Source organism: Rana temporaria, chromosome 3 (genome assembly GCF_905171775.1).
Source record: "Rana temporaria chromosome 3, aRanTem1.1, whole genome shotgun sequence".
In the NCBI taxonomy this organism is placed as follows: Eukaryota; Metazoa; Chordata; class Amphibia; order Anura; family Ranidae; genus Rana; species Rana temporaria.
Genome location: NC_053491.1, coordinates 364,567,030 through 364,587,154, shown reverse-complemented (window position 1 = coordinate 364,587,154; position 20,125 = coordinate 364,567,030). Strand labels below are relative to the sequence as shown.

The following is a 20,125-nucleotide window of genomic DNA, read 5'->3' as shown; positions in this document are numbered from 1 at the left end:
AACCGATGGTGTGTAGGCGCGACGGACCATCAGTCAGCTTCATCGGTTAACCGATGAAAACGGTCCATCGGTCCGTTCTCATCGGATGGACTGATTGTGTGTACGAGGCTTAAGAAGATCTTGTGAATGCAGCAGAATGGACCTGCCCGCTGCGGGGAGAAAGAAAATCCCCTCACATATGGGACTTTAAAGGCTCTAAGAAATGTACAAAACACTGAAATAATATAGAATGTTTATGCCTTGGAGGAGGCGGGATGAGCGCCATACACACACACAGAATTTCCTGTTTACGGGTGGCTGCTGTAATAGGAAGTCCCGTCTCCGGAGCTGTCATTGGATGACTGTTCTGTCCATCAAAGGAGGCAGGACTTTCTATTAAAGAGGCCGCTGTGTAAACAGGAGATTCTCCTGTATGTAATTTTTTGCCCTCATGAGTGCATTCCTGTCAATGGTGGGTGCTGCATTCCTGGCAATAGTGGGTGCTGCATTCCTGGCAATGGTGGGTGCTGCATTTCTGGCAATGGTGGGTGCTGTATTCCTGGCAATGGTGGGTGCTGTATTCCTGGCAATGTTGAGGCTACATTCATGGCAATGGTGGGTCTGCAGGTGGGCACTTGTGAGGCTTTTGGGCACTGACCCTTATTTTGCTTCACAGTTCTTTATTTAAAATTACATTTATTTTCCTGACACTTCGCTCTTAAAGTGAAGTTACGTGTTATACGCCAATAAATACGGTATATCCAAGAAATATGCCCAAGCTCGTCTCTTTACTCACACTAAGCCATAAAGGCAAGAGAATTATTGTTGGGCAGTCTATTAGTTGCTCAAACGAACCCACTTAGACCGAATTTTAATGGTTCAAAGAATGTCAGGCAAAATGGTCGGCCCTCACGCATGTTCACTTCATCAAATCTGGCCCTCTTTGAAAAAAGTTTGGACACCGCTGCTCTAAGTGCAGTAAGACAGTGTATTTTTTTTAGACCCCTACAACAGAGCTACTTACAAATGACTGAGCAAGCATCCTAACATTTTCTGTGTCAATTATACTTATGTTATGATTTTAAATAAATTACATGACCCAATATAAACATGAGTTTAGCAATAACTGCGTGTATTTTAGGCCTCATACACACTGGATGTTTTTTCTACTGCTTTTAAGAGGCATCTAGCCTTTTTTTTTTTTCTCTAAACACCCCTGTACCTGTGTCCATTCACACACAGGCTTTTAGAGGAGTTCATAGGCAGAGACTTTTAGAGGCAGAAAAAACCCCACTGCCAGTGTATCCAGGAGCAGTGGCATTTTGGCAGAAAAAATGTTTGACGTGCCTAAACGCAGGTACACGTGTCTGAACATGTGTTAATTCTAGGCGTGTTCAACGCTTGAGCCTTAAATAATTTCAATGGCCAGAGTAAATTATTATTCCGGGTAATTAAATGAATCACTGCCCAATCGCTTGACACAGCTAGTTGTGGCTAAATACATTAAACATGTTTTCAAGTGTCAAGCATGCCAAAAACACTTCTGACAGTAGGAAATGCGTCTAGGAGAGTTATAAAAATATCCAGTGTGCATGAGGCCTTACTATGTCTTTGTAGATGTAAAACCAGGTCTGCCCTCCCTATTTTTAAAATGTATATGTTTTTTCCATTTTTTTTAGGGCCCCGCTTACCATTTCAATCTACCAGTCGCCCATCCTCTCAGTGCAGTAATGGTCAACTTTCTGGAGATGAAGATAATGATGACAGCTCCAGTGATAGTGATCATGTCACACATTCAGAAAAGAGCAATGACAACATAAAAAAAACTAAAAAAAGGCATTCGAGGCCAACTAGTAAAAAGACATGCCCAACAACCACTCAAATAAGGCCTCAGCCAAAACCAGTTATTGGATCTGGTAGACAACCGAGTCCTTCAGTGGCAGGACCATCCAACGTTCCAGGAACAACTTCAACAACACCTGTAACCTCACCTATGGGGGCTTCACTTAAGGCTGAAACAACACTTAGTACAGATAATGTGCCACCAAAACTTTCAGCAGCCTCCAACGTAACAGAGAACTCTTCTGTAAAAAGTTCAATAATCCCTGACCAAAATCGTAATATGGAACTTGGTAAGATGACAAGTCCTTTATTGCCTGGACCAGGCAATGCTTCTCCAGGTTATTTATCAATATCAAAAACATCATTGTATTTTACTGGAGAAATTTCATATGCTGCTCAACCAAAACAAGTTAGTGTATCTGGCAGACCATTTAACCCTCCAGAGGCAGGAGGATCCAAGGTTGCATCAACACCTTCAATAACACCAGTAACCTCAACTATGGGGACTTCACTTAGGGCTGAAACAAGGCTTAGTACAGATAATGTTTCACCAAAACTTTCAACAGCTTCCAACGTGACAGGGAACTCTTCTGTAAAAAGTTCATTTATTCCTTACCAAAAATTGGTAACGTCTCCTATGGGGGCCTCACCTAAGGCTGAAACAAGTACTATTAGTACTGATAATGCTTCACCAAAACTTTCAGCAGCTTCCAACGTGACAGGGAACTCTTCTGTAAAAAGTTCATTTATTCCTTACCAAAAATTGGTAACCTCTCCTATGGGGGCCTCACCTAAGGCTGAAACAAGTACTATTAGTACTGATAATGCTTCACCAAAAACCTCAGCATCTTCCAATATGACAGAGAATTCATCAACAAAAAGTTCATCTATTCCTGACCAAAAACTGATTATAGAATTTGGTAAAATGACAAGCTCTTCAATGACTGGCCCAAGTAAAGTTTTCCAAACATCTTCACCAACACTACAAACATCACCTACTAGAGAAGATTTATATACTGCTCGACCAAAACCAGTTAGTTCTACAGTTACTGTTCAGCGTAATTCACCTTCAAGTCCATCAAATCCTCCCAGTTCCTCTAGTGGCTCTTTCAGAACTGATGCATCTTCCAACAAACCGTATGCCAGTGTAGAACCAATGACAAAATCTACTCTACCAAGTCGCAACCAATATACCATAATTAGTAGTGAAAATAAAGCTTTTAACCTGCCAAAGTCCACCAACTCTACAACTTCTCAACCTCCAACAGCCACCACTTTCTCTTTGCCAGCGCCTAGGAAAGGTAAGCAGAGGGGACTGGTAACTATAAAAAAGCAATTGTCATTTTTAAAGTGGTTGTAAACCCTTGTCCAGTAAAGTGACTGGCCTTAAAGTAATGCCCAGAGATTAAACAAATCCTCCTACATAAGTTGTACCTGTTAATTTGCAACCATTTGTCCTGTATGTCTTTAAAAAACATAGCGATGAAAACGATTTTTCACAGCCTTACAAAGCAGGGGGCGTTGAGCTGCAATTATACACTGTACAAGAGCAATGAGAGCTGAGTGGAGGACACACCGCCAACACATATTTACAAAGCCAAGGGCTGTCAATCACAGTCTGTGTACTGGAGCCCTTTGAATCATAATGAACTATGAACTAGACAGCATAGATAAATCACACATAGTGCTTTAAAGAGAAGAAAGTAAACATTATAAAAAATATATGCTTTGTTCAGATTTCATGTTTGGGGTATACAACTATGTTAATGTAAAAGTGGACAGTTAATGGAGATGGTGCTATAGATAAAATGTATGGTGACCTCAGCAAGATTTCTTTCTCTATATTTGTCAGGAAGAGTCTGCGTTGTGGCCTAGCATTGAGGCTGCATTTACACCTGAGCATTTTGTTTTCAGGCAGAAAGTCACGTGATTTTATCACAATTTTGCTGCTGTTTTTACCGTGTTTTTCGCCACAATTTTGATCAGGTCAAAAGGTCAACAATGTAAAAAGCAGAAAAATGCCCTAATCTGCCTGAATTGAGCTACAAGAAAAGCTCCAGAACTTTTTTGAGCTTCAGTTGTGAACCATCTCTATAGAGAATAATAGATTTTTTCTCCTCCAGCGTTTTGGAGCTTCAGGCTTCAAGCTAGAAAACGGTGTGAATGGGGCCTAAGACTAAAAGGTGGGTACAGTAGCTGTCAGTAATGCATTGGGGTTGATTTACTAAAACTAGAGAAGTCAAAATCTGTTGCAGCTGTGCATTTTAACCAATCAGCTTTTAACTTCAGCTTGTTCAATTAAGCTTTGACAAAACACAAACCTGAGGCCGGGTTCACACTATACTACACGACTTTCATCCTTCTTTGCTCTGCTCCTACACTGATACTACATTGGTCCTACATTTATCCTATATTGGTCCTACATCCATCCGACTTTCATGAACAAGATACTACTTTGATCCGACTTTGCCCTGGACTTGAAGTCCGACTTTCAATGAGCGGGGATCCGACTTGGATCCCTGCCAATATCAGGCACTGTTTGATATGAATCTTGAGGGGGAACTCCACGCCAAATTTTAACAACAAAACCAGCATGGGTTCCCCTCCAAGAGCATACCAGGCCCATGGGTCTGGTGCGGATTTAAAGGGGAACCCCCTACGCCGAAAAAACGGCGTGGGGGTCCCCCCAAAATCCATACCAGACCCGTATCCGAGCAGCAGCCCGGCCGGTCAGGAAGGGGGGTGGGGACGAGCGAGCGCCCCCCTCCTTAACCGTGCCAGGCCGCATGCCCTCAACATGGGGAGGTAGGTGCTATGGGGCAGGGGGGCACACTGCGGCCCCACCACCCCACAGCACCCTGCCCCCATGTTGATGAGGACAGGGCCTCTTCTCGACAACCCTGGCCGTTGGTTGTCGGGGTCTGCAGGCGGGGGGCTTATCGGAATCTGGAAGCCCCCTTTAACAAGGGGGCCCCCAGATACCCTCCCCCTGCCCACCATAGGTGAATGAGTATGGGGTACATCGTACCCCTACCCATTCACCTGGAAGTAAAGTGTTAAAAGAAAATAAACACGCTACACAGGTTTTTAAAATATTTCATTAGTCAGCTCCGGGGCCCCCCTCTGTTCTATAGCTCTTTTACGAGGGGGGGCTTGCTTCTTCCGACGTCTTCTGGGGGGTCCCAGTCTTCACCGCCATCTGGTTCTTTTCCGTTGGGTGGGGGCCGCTTTCTTCTTTAGCTCTTTCACAGCGCCCCCCTCCCGGTCTTCCTCCGATGTCTTCGGCAGGGGGGGGATGGTGCCCGGGCTTCTGTCGCCTTCTGCCTTCTCCTTCTGCCTTCTGCCTTCTTCTTCTTCTTCGCTGTTGACACAACGCTTCCTCCCGCTGTAATGCAGTGTGCGGCGGCTCGCACCGACTTATATAGGTCTCTTATGACGTCACAGTCCCATCATGCTCCGGGTGCACGGAGCATGATGGGACTGTGACGTCATAAGAGACCTATATAAGTCGGTGCGAGCCGCTGCACACTGCATTACAGCGGGAGGAAGCGACGTGTCAACAGCGAATTAGAAGGCAGAAGAAGAAGGAGAAGGGAGAATGCAGAAGGAGAAGGCAGAAGGCGACAGAAGCCCGGGCACCCCCCCCCCCCGCCGAAGACATCGGAGGAAGACCGGGAGGGGGCCGCTGTGAAAGAGCTAAAGAAGAAAGCGGCCCCCACCTGGCGGATGAGAACCATACCCCATACTCATTCACCTAGGGTGGGGGGCCGGTATCTGGGGGCCCCCTTGTTAAAGGGGGCTCCCAGATTCCGATAAGCTCATCGACCCCGCCCGCAGACCCCGACAACCAACGGCCAGGGTTGTCGGGAAGAGGCCCTGTCCTCATCAACATGGGGGCAGGGTGCTGTGGGGTGGGGGAGCACGTCATGCTACATGAGCTCCCAATGTCGGAACCCGTGTGAACCCGGCCAAGCTGATTGGTTTCTATGAAGAGCTGCACCAGATTTTGTACTCTGCAGTTTTAGTAAATTAACCTCATTGGATACATTTAAAATATATATGGAAAGCAATATAAACCTGACAGGGGGTTCTAGCTTTTTCCACTCTATTCAAATCTAGAAAAAAAAAAAAAAAAAAGTTTCAGCTGGGAATACACTTTTAAACTTTTAAATCTAAACATGCAATAGCAGAGACTTTCAGCACTCTGCCTAACAACCAACCACAGCAAGACCTATATGAGAGGAGGCCACTAACAGTTGAGTCATTTCTATCCCTACCTCAAATTGTGATAGGTGGTAAGAGACAGTTACAGCAGAACTAAACCTTCCTCTCTTATAAGATGGCCATACATGGATCAAAATTCAGCCGGTTCAGTAATGATCCATGTATGGGCTTGGTGGTTGTACACAAGTCGATCTATTGATCGACTTGTGTACAACTAGCCTGTTGGGTTTTTCTGAATGATCGGTGCTGTCAGCTATAGCCAGCAACACTGATCATAGTGTTCTGGCAGTGTCGAAGGCTCCCCACCAGGCAGAATACAATAGCGCAGTGGCAGTCGCAGTCAAAGGTGTGGATGGGGGCAATAGGTTCATTATTTTTCATTCAACCTGCTTGTTGAACGAAAAAAGGGAATCATGTATGGCCAGTATATATTATCAGTTATGATACCAATCGTTTGATTGTTTCACAGTTCGGTCGTGGGCGTAAAGCCACTGACAGTTAAAATTCATGGCATGCCTTGAATGTAACTGTTGTGGAAAACCATTAAATCATTGGGTTTAGTCTCGCTTTAATGATGGATGAAGGGCTGCTTCCATGGTTGTGTGGTAGAGGATAATCACATCAGGCCTCGTACACACGACCGAGTTTCTCGGCAAAAACCAGCAAGCATTTTTTTGCCGAGGAAACCGGTCGTGTGTACATTTTCGTCTAGGAAACTGTTAAGAAACTCGACGAGCCAAAAAGAAAGCATGTTCTCTATTTCCTTGACGGGAATGGAGAAAATTGGCTTGTCGAGTTTCTCAACGGCTTCACAAGGAACTCGACGAGCAAAACGATGTGTTTCGCTTGTCGAGTTTCTCGGGCGTGTGTACGAGGCCTCAGAGATACTTTCACTGTTAAAGGTGTGAGATCCCATGATGGATCAGACCGGGCCAACTGGTTGCAAAAAAATTCTTCAGAATCAGCAGCATGATGAGGAGATAGAGAAGAGTGTGGAATGTGTGACTTTGATGACTTTTGCCAAGACAGAATTAAAAAAACAATGACCAACCTTTTTTTTTTTAGGATAAAAATATATCAGTACATGAACTGATGGGTAAGTCCCCTTAGGGGCACAGAAAGCACGACATCCTTACAGAGGTTCTAACCATTTTCTGCTTTGTTCAAAATTAAGCTTGGCCAGATTTGGGCTTTACGCTAATACAGTAACTGGGGAAATCTATTATCTGCAATTGTTATGCACATTCAGGCACTGGGGTACAGCTTATGTCACCAGCACAAGGTCAGGAAATTAACAGGGCAATTAACTTGTCAGACCTCAGCTCCAAAGTTATCCTTAGATACAGTCATTCTAAATTAGGTACAAAACGTGTCATAACTAAACCTACTATAAGTTAATACCAGTCATCTTAATACTTAGTTAAAATAATTAATAGTGGAAAACCACAAGTTCTGCACATGATTTTTTTTTCTGTTCCCTTTCAATTTAGCATCGGTGGACATAACACCAGAAATTTGCCTGTCTAATATTTGGAAGTTCTGCAGGCTTGGAGGTAAATGTGCACCACATTCTGATGAGATTTATTTTAAACTCCTTAGTTAATTCAGAGACATAACATTTTCATTTATTTTTACTAACAGGTAGGTGCACAAAATGAATCTAATAAGATGAGATTTGAGAATATTATTGCACCAAACATAAGTTTTTTTCTTGACTGACAGGTTTATGCCCCAAAATGCACTTCTACCTACCATACCGCTGGCAGGAGTTCAATAGAACAGATTGGGAGGACCTGCCAAATATGGAATTAATAGAGAAGGCATATTGTGATCCAAACATGCTCAGGTAGGTGCCTCTCACCATAACAAAAACAAATTGCAGAATATGCCATTTTACTTTGAAACTGTACAAAACTACAGGATGTAACATTTTATATTGTATACAGTGAGAAATGGGAATATTAAATAAACAAAAAAAAAACATACTCACCTAGATGGCTACAGCTCTGATCCCAGCTGCAGCTGTCCCCTACCAGCTGTCCCCAAGAACTGAGCAATTTAACACCACCAATTGCTCACTTCTCCTCTCCGCTCTGGCTCTAAGCAGAGAGTAGTGACTTTCAGTCACCGGCTCTCTGCTCCTCCAGTGCTCACTGGAGTGCTGGGCTGTGGAGGTGGCCAGAGGGCCTGGCCCAAGCTTTCAGAGGCATGCTGAGAGGCTGAGCCAGCTGCCAGTCTGGACATCTGGCAAGCCGACCTGATGTTGGCTAAAAATGGGTCACAGGAGTGCAGAACAAACTGCACTCCTGTGATCCATAAAAGAAGTGTAGCAAAAATAGCTTTCAATATACTTCTCCTTAAATTTTGATATAAAGAAGTTATATAAAATAACAAACAAAATTATATGCAACATTGGTTTAAAAAGTTGTAAACTAAAAAAAATAATTATTCTAGTTTTCCTTTAATATATCAACTACTGCATTATTCAGTTCATAGCTCTTTACACGGTTAACGCTTTCCATAACCATTTCAGTAGTAATTGTAGTAATACAATGATGTCCTTGAAATTTAAGGCTGGTATCCTGAAAAATAAATGATGTATTTCCACCTCCTGCCTTGTACTGCAGGTACCAGTCAGTTGATTTCCAAACTATGAAAGCAGGTACCAAACGTGTCCGCAGACTCACCACCCCGTCATCTGTCACAAAACCCTCTGAGTACGTACTAACCACTGAGTGGATTTGGTACTGGAAGGATGAGTTTGGCACCTGGACCAAGTATGGCCAAATGGTAAGTGAAGGCTCCAGAATGAATTGTATTATTAGATATAAAGGTTCAGTTGAACCAAAACTGATATTTCAGACAAAGGTTTGTTCTGGCATGCTGCATTCCTTAACAATCTCTCAGGCCTCGTACACACGACCGAGTTTCTCGGCAAAAAACAGCAAGAAACTTGCTGGGAGATATTTTTTTGCCGAGGAAACCAGTTGTGTGTACATTTTCGTTGAGGAAACTGTCGAGAAACTCGACGAGCCAAAAAGAGAGCATGTTCTCTATTTCCTTGACGGGAATGGAGAAAATTGGCTTGTCGAGTTCCTCGACAGCCTAACAAGGAACTCGACGAGGAAAACTATGTGTTTCGCCCGTCGAGTTCCTCAGTCGTGTGTACGAGGCTTCAGGGACTGTGTTGGTGAGATCTTTGTGCTGAGTTCCCACATCTTCTATGCATATTATGAAGGGCTCCCTCCCTACTCAACTTTTCATATACTTTGAATTGTGGCAAAGGTTTCTGAGATACCAGAGGCTGTAGGGACCAGAGCAGAAAACTACAGTAGAAAAATTTGGACACCAGAGTCCCTGTTCAACATAAGAGGTTGCTGGATGACCTAACTCTTCATAACCCACCATTATTGCAGTATCATTTTTGAGCCAATGTTTAATTAGTTGCAGCTGAATTATCTTATGTCAGTTCTAGCTCACCTTACAAAATAAATACTTCTACGTTATACTAAATTTGAGGTCATGCAATAAAACATAATAAAAACCATGATGGTCTGTTGTTCTAGAACATAAAGAAAGTGAGTTCCTCCATTTGCTCATCAAACCTGGAGATCGTCTACCTCTCTGACCCGGCCGGGACCATTCAGTTCACTGCTGGAGGCCAGAATTATATCATCAACTGCCAAGGTAAGCACCAACTTCATTAGACCAGAGCAACAACAATAGAAAGAAAGGCCCATATTCTCTCTAAAAATCCGCGGGCTGCGCTTAAGGCACTTACACTCCGCTGTCCCAACTTACAGGAGCAAGTGTTGTATTCCCCAAACACTTGCTCCGTAAGTTGGGATGGCGGAGTGTAAATGCCCCGACGTAGCCTGGCGGATCTCCAAGGGGGCGGCTTGTATTCAAATTAAGCGCGTCCCCGATTCTAATGAACTGCGCATGCGCCGGGCTTCAAAAAGCCCAGTGCGCATGCTCCAGTTCTCGGCGGAAAATGACGCCGACGTGTGCGTCATTGACGTAAAGTCGTATTCAAGAACGACTTACGGAAACGACGTACCCGACGAAAAAACACGACGCGGACCCGACGCCATCCGTAACATGGCCTACGTGGGACTTGCGGAAACTTACTCCTCATATAGCAGGAGTAAGTTTCCGCTTACACAAACGATGTTAGCGACGGTTACGCTACGCGAACTCGTTCGGGAATCGGCGTAGAAGGATCATTTGCATACGCAAATGAGTCCTTCACGTAAATGCCATCTAGCGGCGGCCGGCGTCATTACATTTAGGATCCGCCAGTGTAAGTGACTTACACATGGCGGATCTTAAGTGTATCTATGCGAAAATGATTCTAAGAATCAGTCGCATAGATACACGGGCCAAAAAAGGGAGATACGATGGAGTATCCTGAGATACTCCATCGTAACTTCTATGAGAATATGGCCCAAAGAACCGCCGCTCCAGATGATGTACCTCAGTGGTGAATAGAATAGCCCAAAATCCAGTGGGTGCAGGCAATGCACAGAGCATAAATGGGAGAAAATAAATTTTGGACAGCCGCACTCCAATAAAAGGTAAAAAGGTAGTGCCTTTTATTCTGGTAAAAAAATACTACCAAAGCAAGAAAAAAACAGCAAACAGTGGGGTAATAGAGCTAATAGTAGCTATGACTAAGCATTGGTTATCAATGTGAAACTAGTTAGCTCTATTACCCCACTGTTTGCTTTTTTTTTTCTTGCTTTTGTAGTATTTTTTTACCAGAATAAAAGGCACTACCTTTTTACCTTTTATTGGAGTGCGGCTGTCCAAAATGTATTTTCTCCCAGAGCAACAACAATGTACCCATGTGTTGAACAGAAAATAATATCTTAGGGACATTAATTAAATTGTGTGGTCACCTAGAGACTGCTGAATTAAAACCTCATAGCTATAGATTAATAGAGCCATTCATATTCACAGGTCCATTGATGTAGACCAAATTTTGTTTATTTGTCTTAAAGGGGTTGTAAAGGTTCGTCTTTTATTTTCTAGATTGGTTCCTTTAAGCTAGTGCATTGTTGGTTCACTTACCTTTTGCTTCGATTTCCCTTCTAAATATTTGCTTTCTTTGTTTGAATTTCTCACTTCCTGTTTCTTCTTTCCACCATCATTCGAGCGGTGGAAAGTCATTTTGAACAGCTTACTGAACACCTTACTGAGGAGGAACAGAACGTGAGAAATTCACACAAAGAAAACCAAGAAAAAAACATTTAGAAGGGAAATCGAAGGAAAAGGTAAGTGAACCAACAATGCACTAGCTTAAAGTGGAGGTTCACCCGGGAAATAACATTTTTTAACCTTAGATTCCTGCTCATTTTGTCTAGGGGAATCGGCTAGTTGTTTTAAAATCGAAGCTGTACTTACCATTGTAGAGATCGATCTTCTCCGCCGCTTCCGGGTATGGGCTGCGGGACTGGGCGTTCCTATTTTGATTGACAGTCTTCCAACGGTCGCATCCATCACGTCACGATTTTCCGAAAGTAGCCAAACGTCAGTGCGCAGGCGCAGTATAGAGCCGCACCGACGTTCGGCTTCTTTCGGCTACTCGTGACGCGATGGATGCGACCGTCGGAAGCCTGTCGGAAGATTGTCAATCAAAATAGGAACGCCCAGTCCCGAAGGCCATACCCGGAAGCGGCGGAGAAGATCGCTCGCTACAACGGTAAGTACAGCTTCGATTTTAAAACAACTAGCCGATTCCCCTAGACAAAATGAGCATCAATCTAAGGGTAACAATTTTTTTATGGGTGAACTCCCGCTTTAAGATAACCTATTTAGAAAATAATAAAACAAACCTTTACAACCCCTTTAATACCAGGTCTTTTTTGACCTGTTTTCGCATGCTAACTTTTTTCAGGAAACTTTCAGCACTCTGAAGACATTATTGGTGAATTTGGGGTTGCGGGCATGGTCACGGAGCATGCGGCAGGGGCACACACGGCGGCTAATTCAAAGCAACGTACCGTAAGTTGCTTTGCACAGCCGTGCCATTCTGCCGACGTATATCTACAGGAGGCGGTCGGCAAGCAGTTAAAATGTATGTAAAGCCAAAATAAAATGTTATCTTTTAGTTAAGGAAATGGTAAAGACCCTGTCATTTTTTTTTCTTTTCTTTTTTTATTGTCTGTGTCACTGAAGGGTGATATCTCCCTTCACTTCCTGATACAGAGACACAACAAAAGTAAAGGAGATCTCTCCAAAGTAAGGGGCTATCCCTATAAAGACATTTATTACCAGAACATTTCCCCTTACCCCTGCATGGGAAAATATTCATCAGAGGAACATGCATGACTTTATGTCATACCATCTCATGTACAAACTTTCTTAAATTAATGTTTAGCAATTTTTTTCAATGTGCAAACTTTTGGAATTTGCAATTTGGTGTATCAAGGTCAATGTGCCACAGTATTCCTCTTCCTGTTCCTCTTCATAGTGCACTTCACCACTAATGTGTTGCTGAGCTTTAGCAAAGCTTCCCCTATCAGTCTCCAAACCTCATTTCCTTTATTGTAATTGAGCTTAGAAGTTTCTTATTTTTTACTTCCAGAGATGAGGCAAAGGAATGTTCATTATCAGACTGAGAAGGAAGTGTGCCGCAGACCCAAGTTTCTGGATTTTGAGAAAGTCAAGATGTTGAAAGGAAGGTAATAGGACCAAAGACGTGTTCAAAGTGTGTACAAAGAAGTGTTCAAATTTACATTTCCAGAGATCAAAATTTTCTTACTGGAATTTTGAACAGAAAAATGTTTAATGGTCACTCTTGGCCCTTTGAAGGGCCAATAGACATTCTGTAACCTGCTGGCATGGGGAGCCCGCAATGAATGTTCAAGTGTTAGGTATAGTTTTTATTTACTTTTAGGTAATACGTTTTTTCAGCCAATAAGTTTGAAATGGTATTAAAATAGCACTTTGAGAAAGAGAGTGTGTGTGTTTTCCATTCCATTGGGCTGATAATAGCTTTCCTAGCAGCCCACCAAATGGCATAAGAAGCATGAACATGAAAAATTATCTTTAGTTTTATTTGATTTAGGAAATTTAAATAATACATTTAAAGAATTTGGTTAAACTAAAATTTGTTAATCACCAGTGCTGAGATGATATAGTGAGTAGTTATTGTTGTTGCGTAACCAAACGGTCAGTTTTTTCTTTGGTTTTTATATTGTAGCACCAAATCTGCTGCAGACAATTTAATACAGAACCCCCTTCTCAAGACGGTAAATTACCCAACGCATTGGTGCATGAAGTCCTTGCCAGAGGTCGGGTATCAGGTATGACAGAAAAAAATTCTACAACTCATTTAACCGCTTAAGGACCGCCCACTGTATATATACGTCGGCAGAATGGCACAGACAGGCTTAATCACGTACCTGTACGTGGCCCTTTAAATGGCTGCCATGTGGTCGCGAGTGTGCCCCGGCGGCGCGTTTGCGACCCTACCGCCTTTCCGGTGATTCGGACCGCAGGTCCCGGAGGTATAGAGCAGGCAGATGCTTGTGTAAAAAAAAATGTAGAAAAAGCAAATATATGTAGAAGAATACGTATCGGCCTAAACTGAGGAAAACATTTTTTTTATATATTTTTTGGGGATATTTATTATGGTAAAAGGTTAAAAATATTGCATTTTTTTTCAAAATTTTCGCTCTATTTTTGTTAGTGCAAAAAATAAAATAAAAAAATAAAAAACCACAAGGGTGATCAAATACCACCAAAAGAAATCTCTATTTGTGGGGGGGGGAAAAAAGGACGTAAATTTTGTTTGGGAGCCACGTCGCATGACCGCGCAATTGTCAGTTAAAGCGACGCAGTGCCAAATCTCAAAAAATGGCCTGGTCTTTGACCACCCAAATGGTCTGGGGCTGAAGTGGTTACTAAAGACACGCTATATGTATGTAACATTTTTCAGATAATACTGTGTAACCACATTATCATGCTACAGTGATGTCAGATAGTAGTAGGCTAAACCTAGTTTATGTTTACAAAATGTCTGACACTATTTACCAATGACAGGTACACTTCTGTAACTTCTGTAAAGTATGTTTGCCTTACATTAAAAGCATCCTCATTTTTGCTTTGCAGAAAGTCCTTGTACTGGAGAACTCTGGAGAGTTCTCAAACATTGTCAAAATGTTTACCACAACAGTCTCCGGGCATGTGGTGAAGAAACTGTGGCGTGTTCAGAACCCCTCTCTCTGGCAGGTCTATCAGTGGTACGTTGGCTACTGCTACAAAATAGTGAAACAAAGACTTAAAAGTTTTACATTTATCGATTGGCTGCATTTTTTAGATGTTATAAGCATCTCACACTGTTGAAATAATGTCTCTGCCTTATAATGTCTCTGTGTGCTGTTTTCAGTAAGTTACACTTGACTCACAGTCATTGCTGAGAGAGAGGAGCAATAATAATAATCACTGTGTTGTACTCAGCACTACCAGGGGTACCTTTACTGGATTAATTATGCATAGAAAGTTACAGCGTTGGTAAAGGAAACATAAAAAAAATAAAATAACATGTTATATTTACCTGGCCACAGAGTGGCTACAAACCTCCTCTTCTGTGGTCCCCCGCAGGCGCTCTTGGCTCCTCCTTTTCTTTGTGTGCCCCAATGGCAAGCCATCTGCTATGGGGGCATACCTGTTGGCTCGCTCCAAAGTGGGGCTGATCCCTCCTCACAGGCTTTGATTGCCAATGGCCATCTGCTAACACTGCAGCCTCTGAGGAGAGGAACACAGACAAGAACCACTGCAGATGGCCACATCACTGGATCAAGATAGGAAAGCATAAGGGGGATGAGGGCTGATAAAACTACTAGGACTTTTTTGTCTTAATGCAGAGAATGCATTAGAGTAAAACATGATTAGCCTTTAGAACAGCTTTAAACTGTTTTAAAGCCACAGAGAAAACCAGTAATGCTCCTGAAATGTTTTAAGTAAAGTTCTTGAACAGTTCTTTAGGTTGGTCTGAAGATATTCAAGGGGTGCATGGTAGTATATGGCGTATCGGAAGAACAGGGACTGTAAAGCACATAGGGTATGAAAGCAAGGCCACTACAAAGGTTAACTCAGCAGGAGAGTTGGAGGATGAGAGCCGTTGCCATGAGTAACCAAGAACTGGTGGGAAGCAAAAAAAAAGCCGGTCAATAAGGGTGGTACCTGGCAAAAGTGACAGGTCTTCCGTTAGTGAGGGGGTCGGTATTCTGTATCTCTCCCTACCAGTCGGCTCCCCCAAGAGTAACTGAGACCAAATCTGCAGTACAGAGACCCCATGTATCCAGTCACATGGTGCGGAAGAGAGAAGGAGTTAAAGTGGAGTTCCACCCATTTTTTTATGTTTGTCTGTGCTGCATGCCCTAATCTCATAGTGTTCAGAATGGACAATTTTTATTTATTTTGTTGCTTGTAAATACCTTTATTTTGTAGTCCTTTATTACTTCCTCCTCCTTATTAGCCTAGGCTATTAAGTCACAAGGCTATTCGCAAGGGTTTCTGGGATAGGCATCATGTATCCCAGTAGTCCTTGCAAATAGCCTATTTGCATGGAGAAGGGGCGGCAACTTCCTCTGACACTCCCGTTGCTATGGAAACCTGACTGAAACCTATTACATTGCTTGTGCAGCATTGAGCATGTACGAAATCTGCAAGGCTGAAATCCTGGAAGTCATACAGTCTGGCTTCATGACGCCCACACTTAAGATGGCCACAGTCTATTTCTAGATTATAAACTAACTAAATGCTCTAACAACCTAACAAAACGGACCTTAGTTTACAGCAGTGGTCTCAAAGTACCGGCCCGCGGGCCATTTGCGGCCCGCGGACCAGTTATAAATGGCCCGCAGGCAGGGTGGAAGTGAGGGGAGCAAAAAAAAAAAAAAATTTTTTTTTTTTTTTTTAGCTGGCGCCATCTGGTGGTGAGCCGTTGGTATTACAAGTTATTACCACCAGATGTGAGCTGGCGCCATCTGGTGGTGGCCGTTGGTATTACAAGTTAAGCATTACAAGTTAAACAGCAATTCTAATGTCATTTTACACTATTTTCACTGCCATATTCTTCCCTCTAATTAGAACCCCCAAACATTATATATATTTTTTATCCTAACACCCTAGAGAATAAAATAGCGATCGTTGCAATACTTTCTGTTACGCCGTATTTGCGCAGCGGTCTTACAAGCGCACTTTTTTGGGAAAAAATTTCACTTTTTTTAATTAAAAAATAAGACCACAGTAAAGTTATCCCCATTATGTTACGCCGAGTAAATTCATACCCAACATGTCACGCTTCAAAATTGTGTCCGCTTGTGGAATGCCGACAAACTTTTTTACCCTTTAAAATCTTCATAGGCGACGTTTAAAAAAATCTACAGGTTGCATGTTTTAAGTTACAGAGGAGCTAGAATTATTGCTCTCACTCTACCAATCGCGGCGATACCTCACGTGTGTGGTTTGAACACCGTTTACATATGCGTGCGCTGCTCACGTATGTGTTCGCTTCTGCGCGCAAGCTCGTCGGGACGGGGTGCGTTTTCTGGCTCCTAACTTTTTTAGCTGGCTCCTAGATTCCAAGCAAATTTGTCAAACCCTGACTTACACCAGTGCTGGTGGTAATAATGTGTTCGCTGACACCAGTACTGTTGTTTTTGAAGTTTGAAAGTTTGCATGCGGCCCCCCATGGCATATGAAAACTTGTCTTGTGGCCCTCAGGTAATTTGAGTTTGAGACCCCTGGTTTACAGACTAACTTTACTAGACTACATTAAGCTTGTGTATTACAGGGGTATTTATATTTAAAAAGTGAAATTGTGGGTGGAACTTCCCTTTAAGGAAGTGCATGCATGAGGTCCACGCTAGTGCACAGTGGGACCCTATTGTAGTGATATCATATCCAACACAGAAGCATAAGATCCAATATTTAGGTATTAGTATGATTACTATAAATTATGTTCCGCAGCAACACCCCAGGTTCTCCAGAGAGTGCATTTATTTGACTTCCAATACAGAACAAAGTCCAAATTCCACAGATGATACAAATCCAACAGAGTATATAATTCAGAATCCCATCTTTTCCTAGACCTGTGCCTTCATATTCAGAGAATATACAGAGAATATTCTGAGTGACAAGACTGACCTCCAGAATTATATAGCCTATCCACTGAATGGCTGAGCAATTTGATTGGCCGTCTTTGATCTACATCCTGTCTTTCAGAGTGACAGATAATGACCCCAGCCGGAGATATGCCCTAATTTGCATTCTAACAAGTCTCCCCTGATATGTGTAATTAGATTACAGATACAAAGGTGGCCTGAGCACATCAGAGTCATTATCTGTCCCTTTTGATATGTGTAGTAAATCTTGTTTGGCCACTAACCCCTTTGGTCAGCAAACACCCTTTGATGTGTAATCTTGAATGCCTGTATGTAACACATATATTGTGCCATACATATAACACAATATATATATATATATATAATATCTACACATATATATTAATATTACAACACCTATTCTGTCACTGGGGGTGAGGTGGAGACCGGAGGTCAATGCTAGTGCAAGTTGGAACCCCATTCTGTCACTGGGAGTGAGCTGGATCGGTGGAGAGGGCACAGCAGTGTCCCTCCTAAATGCAACATACATTGAACAGGGTGTGTGGTAACATGAGCAGCATCTTTTACAGAGGAACGTTTTACAAAGCCCTGTACGGCTCATCTATAAGTCTGGGTACCACCATAATGTTGACTTTCACATGAACGCAGTCCCAGCTGGTCCCGGGCATTGATGAACGCACACACATGAAAAAGGTACCCCTGCGTGCAGGATGAGTAAGCCCCGCGCCCATACTTTTCTGTAACTCAGACCTTGTTGCATTTTTCTTCTTAGGCAGAAGGATCAGATGAAGAAGAAGAAGAATTCAGGTATCAACGTGGATGAACGGCAGTTGTTCCACGGAACGGACAGAGCCAATGTCGAAGCCATTTGCAGGGACAACATTGATTGGCGTGTCTGCGGCACTAATGGAACCGTGTATGGACAAGGTCAGTCATAAAAATGCAATTTTTAGAAAACACAAGAACCAGTTCTGTAAAAAAAAAAAAAATTGCTCTAGATAGACTTAAGTAAGTTTTGTTCTCATAATTCGGTACGAGCCTCTCCTAGTTTGTAAACACATATAACTGGTAAACTTTTTCCCAACAGGAAGTTACTTTGCAAGAAACGCATCCTACTCCCACAACTACTCTGTGCCCACCCCTGCAGGAACACGAACCATGTTTGTGGCTCTTGTGCTGGTCGGTGACTTTGTTGTAGGGGATTCCAAGATGAGACGTCCGCCTCAGAAATACAACAAAACCGAGAGTTATGACTCCTGCGTAGACAATACCCACTCTCCTTCCATCTTCGTGGTGTTCGAGAAATTCCAGGTCTACCCAGAATACATCTTGGAGTATGAGGAAGAGAAGAAAAAATCTGCCTGTGTCATTAGCTGAGAGGGAACCGTATCTTCACAAAGTTCCAGTTCCAAAGTAAAATCAATCCAATTTACTGTGTTTCCCTTTGCCCACTTATTTTATTTTATTTTAGACGTCTCTAAGTTAACAGGATTTTCTGTTCTACTGTATGACTTTGTCAACTCCATCCTGAACTTCAGAACATGTAAGTGTAAAAGGCTTTGGTTGTTAAGGTGTTCAGGTTTTCATGTTATTTTTCAGCTAAATGAACCGCCAGCTTTTTCTTATGGCTTCCAGTGCTGGACCAATAGATGAGCCTGACACATAATAGAAGGCGGCTGTTTAGATCACCATCTCCTTCAGCTTCCAATGAGTTTTTACAGTTGCTTGGAAACAAATTACTCCTTTTGCTTGGTTATTGCTATGTGAGCTCTTTCCCAAGTTTAGAGCATATCTTGCTGCTGGACAAAAGGAGAAACTTGGGGTAGATTAAGAAGGCATTGGGATGGATGGGTTACTGGTATATCATTTGTTATATCCCTTTCGTACAATGTATGGGGTTTGGGTCTGCGCTGTGAAAATATTTAATTTATGGGAATGCACATTCACTTTAAGGGGGATATCTATTTTTTGTGATTTTGGCTTAAGTGGAGAAGGCTTATCTTCTCAGGTATTTATTTTTTGCTACCTGTGTGATCATCGGAAACCGAGAGGAGGTTTTCTCACACAGCAGAATCTGCATATGAGAAAATATGGATGCCCCCATGTATAAATATAAAAGACTACTGACCTTTTCTAAAGAAAAAAAACATTTATGAAGCAGCCGAGTACCTAAAGTACGACCTACAAAAAAACTTCTGCTGTGAGCGCTAATGCTCCATTAAATTAGAGCAGTGGTCTTCAAACTGCAGCCCTCTGTTTGCTTTTATCCAGCCCATGAAGCATTGTTCCTGCCACTGACACCAACTATGGGGCACTCTTTCCTTCACTGACAACAAAAACAGGGTAATGCCGCGTACACACGGTCGGAATGTCCATCGGACATTTGCTGTCGGAATTTCCGACAACAAATGTTTGAGAGCTGGTTCTCAATTTTTCCGACAACAAAAATTGTTGCTCGGAAATTTCGATCGTGTGTTGCCAATTCTGACGCACAAAAATCCTATGCATGCTCGGAATCAATTTGACGCATGCTCGGAATTATTGAACTTAATTTTTCTCGCTTGTTGTAGTGTTGTACGTCACGCGTTCTTGGCGATCGGAATTTCCGACAACATTTGTGTGACCGTGTGTATGCAAGACAAGTTTGATCGAACATCCTTTGGAAAAAAATCCACGGTTTTGTTGTCTAAATGTCCGATCGTGTGTACGCGGCATAACTGTTCCTCCCACTGACACCAACTATTTCTCCCCCTAATACCAAAGATTGGGCATTGTTTACTCCCACTGGGCACAGTCCGACCCCCCAAAAGCCTGAAGGGCAGTAAACTGATCCTTTCTTTAGAAAGTTTGGAGACCCCTGATTTAGAGCATCCCCTGCTGCTGGATAGAAGAGGCAACTTGGGGCAGATAAGGAATGCAGCAGCCAAGGACTGCATGGGTCC

At 42.7% G+C, this 20,125-nt stretch overlaps 1 protein-coding gene across 1 annotated transcript in view; it reads left to right on the top strand.

The window, feature by feature from the left end:
- Positions 1-18,620, top strand: part of LOC120930495 — a 97,473-nt gene extending 78,853 nt beyond the window's left edge. The window contains exons 18-27 of the mRNA XM_040341673.1: positions 1,659-3,122; positions 7,536-7,598; positions 7,768-7,891; positions 8,673-8,835; positions 9,612-9,732; positions 12,635-12,731; positions 13,253-13,355; positions 14,164-14,294; positions 17,956-18,110; positions 18,271-18,620. Coding sequence (XP_040197607.1) covers positions 1,659-3,122; positions 7,536-7,598; positions 7,768-7,891; positions 8,673-8,835; positions 9,612-9,732; positions 12,635-12,731; positions 13,253-13,355; positions 14,164-14,294; positions 17,956-18,110; positions 18,271-18,560 — 2,711 coding nt within the window. The 3' untranslated portion in view covers positions 18,561-18,620. The remainder of the gene's footprint in view (positions 1-1,658; positions 3,123-7,535; positions 7,599-7,767; positions 7,892-8,672; positions 8,836-9,611; positions 9,733-12,634; positions 12,732-13,252; positions 13,356-14,163; positions 14,295-17,955; positions 18,111-18,270) is intronic.
- The last annotated feature ends 1,505 nt before the right edge of the window (positions 18,621-20,125 follow it).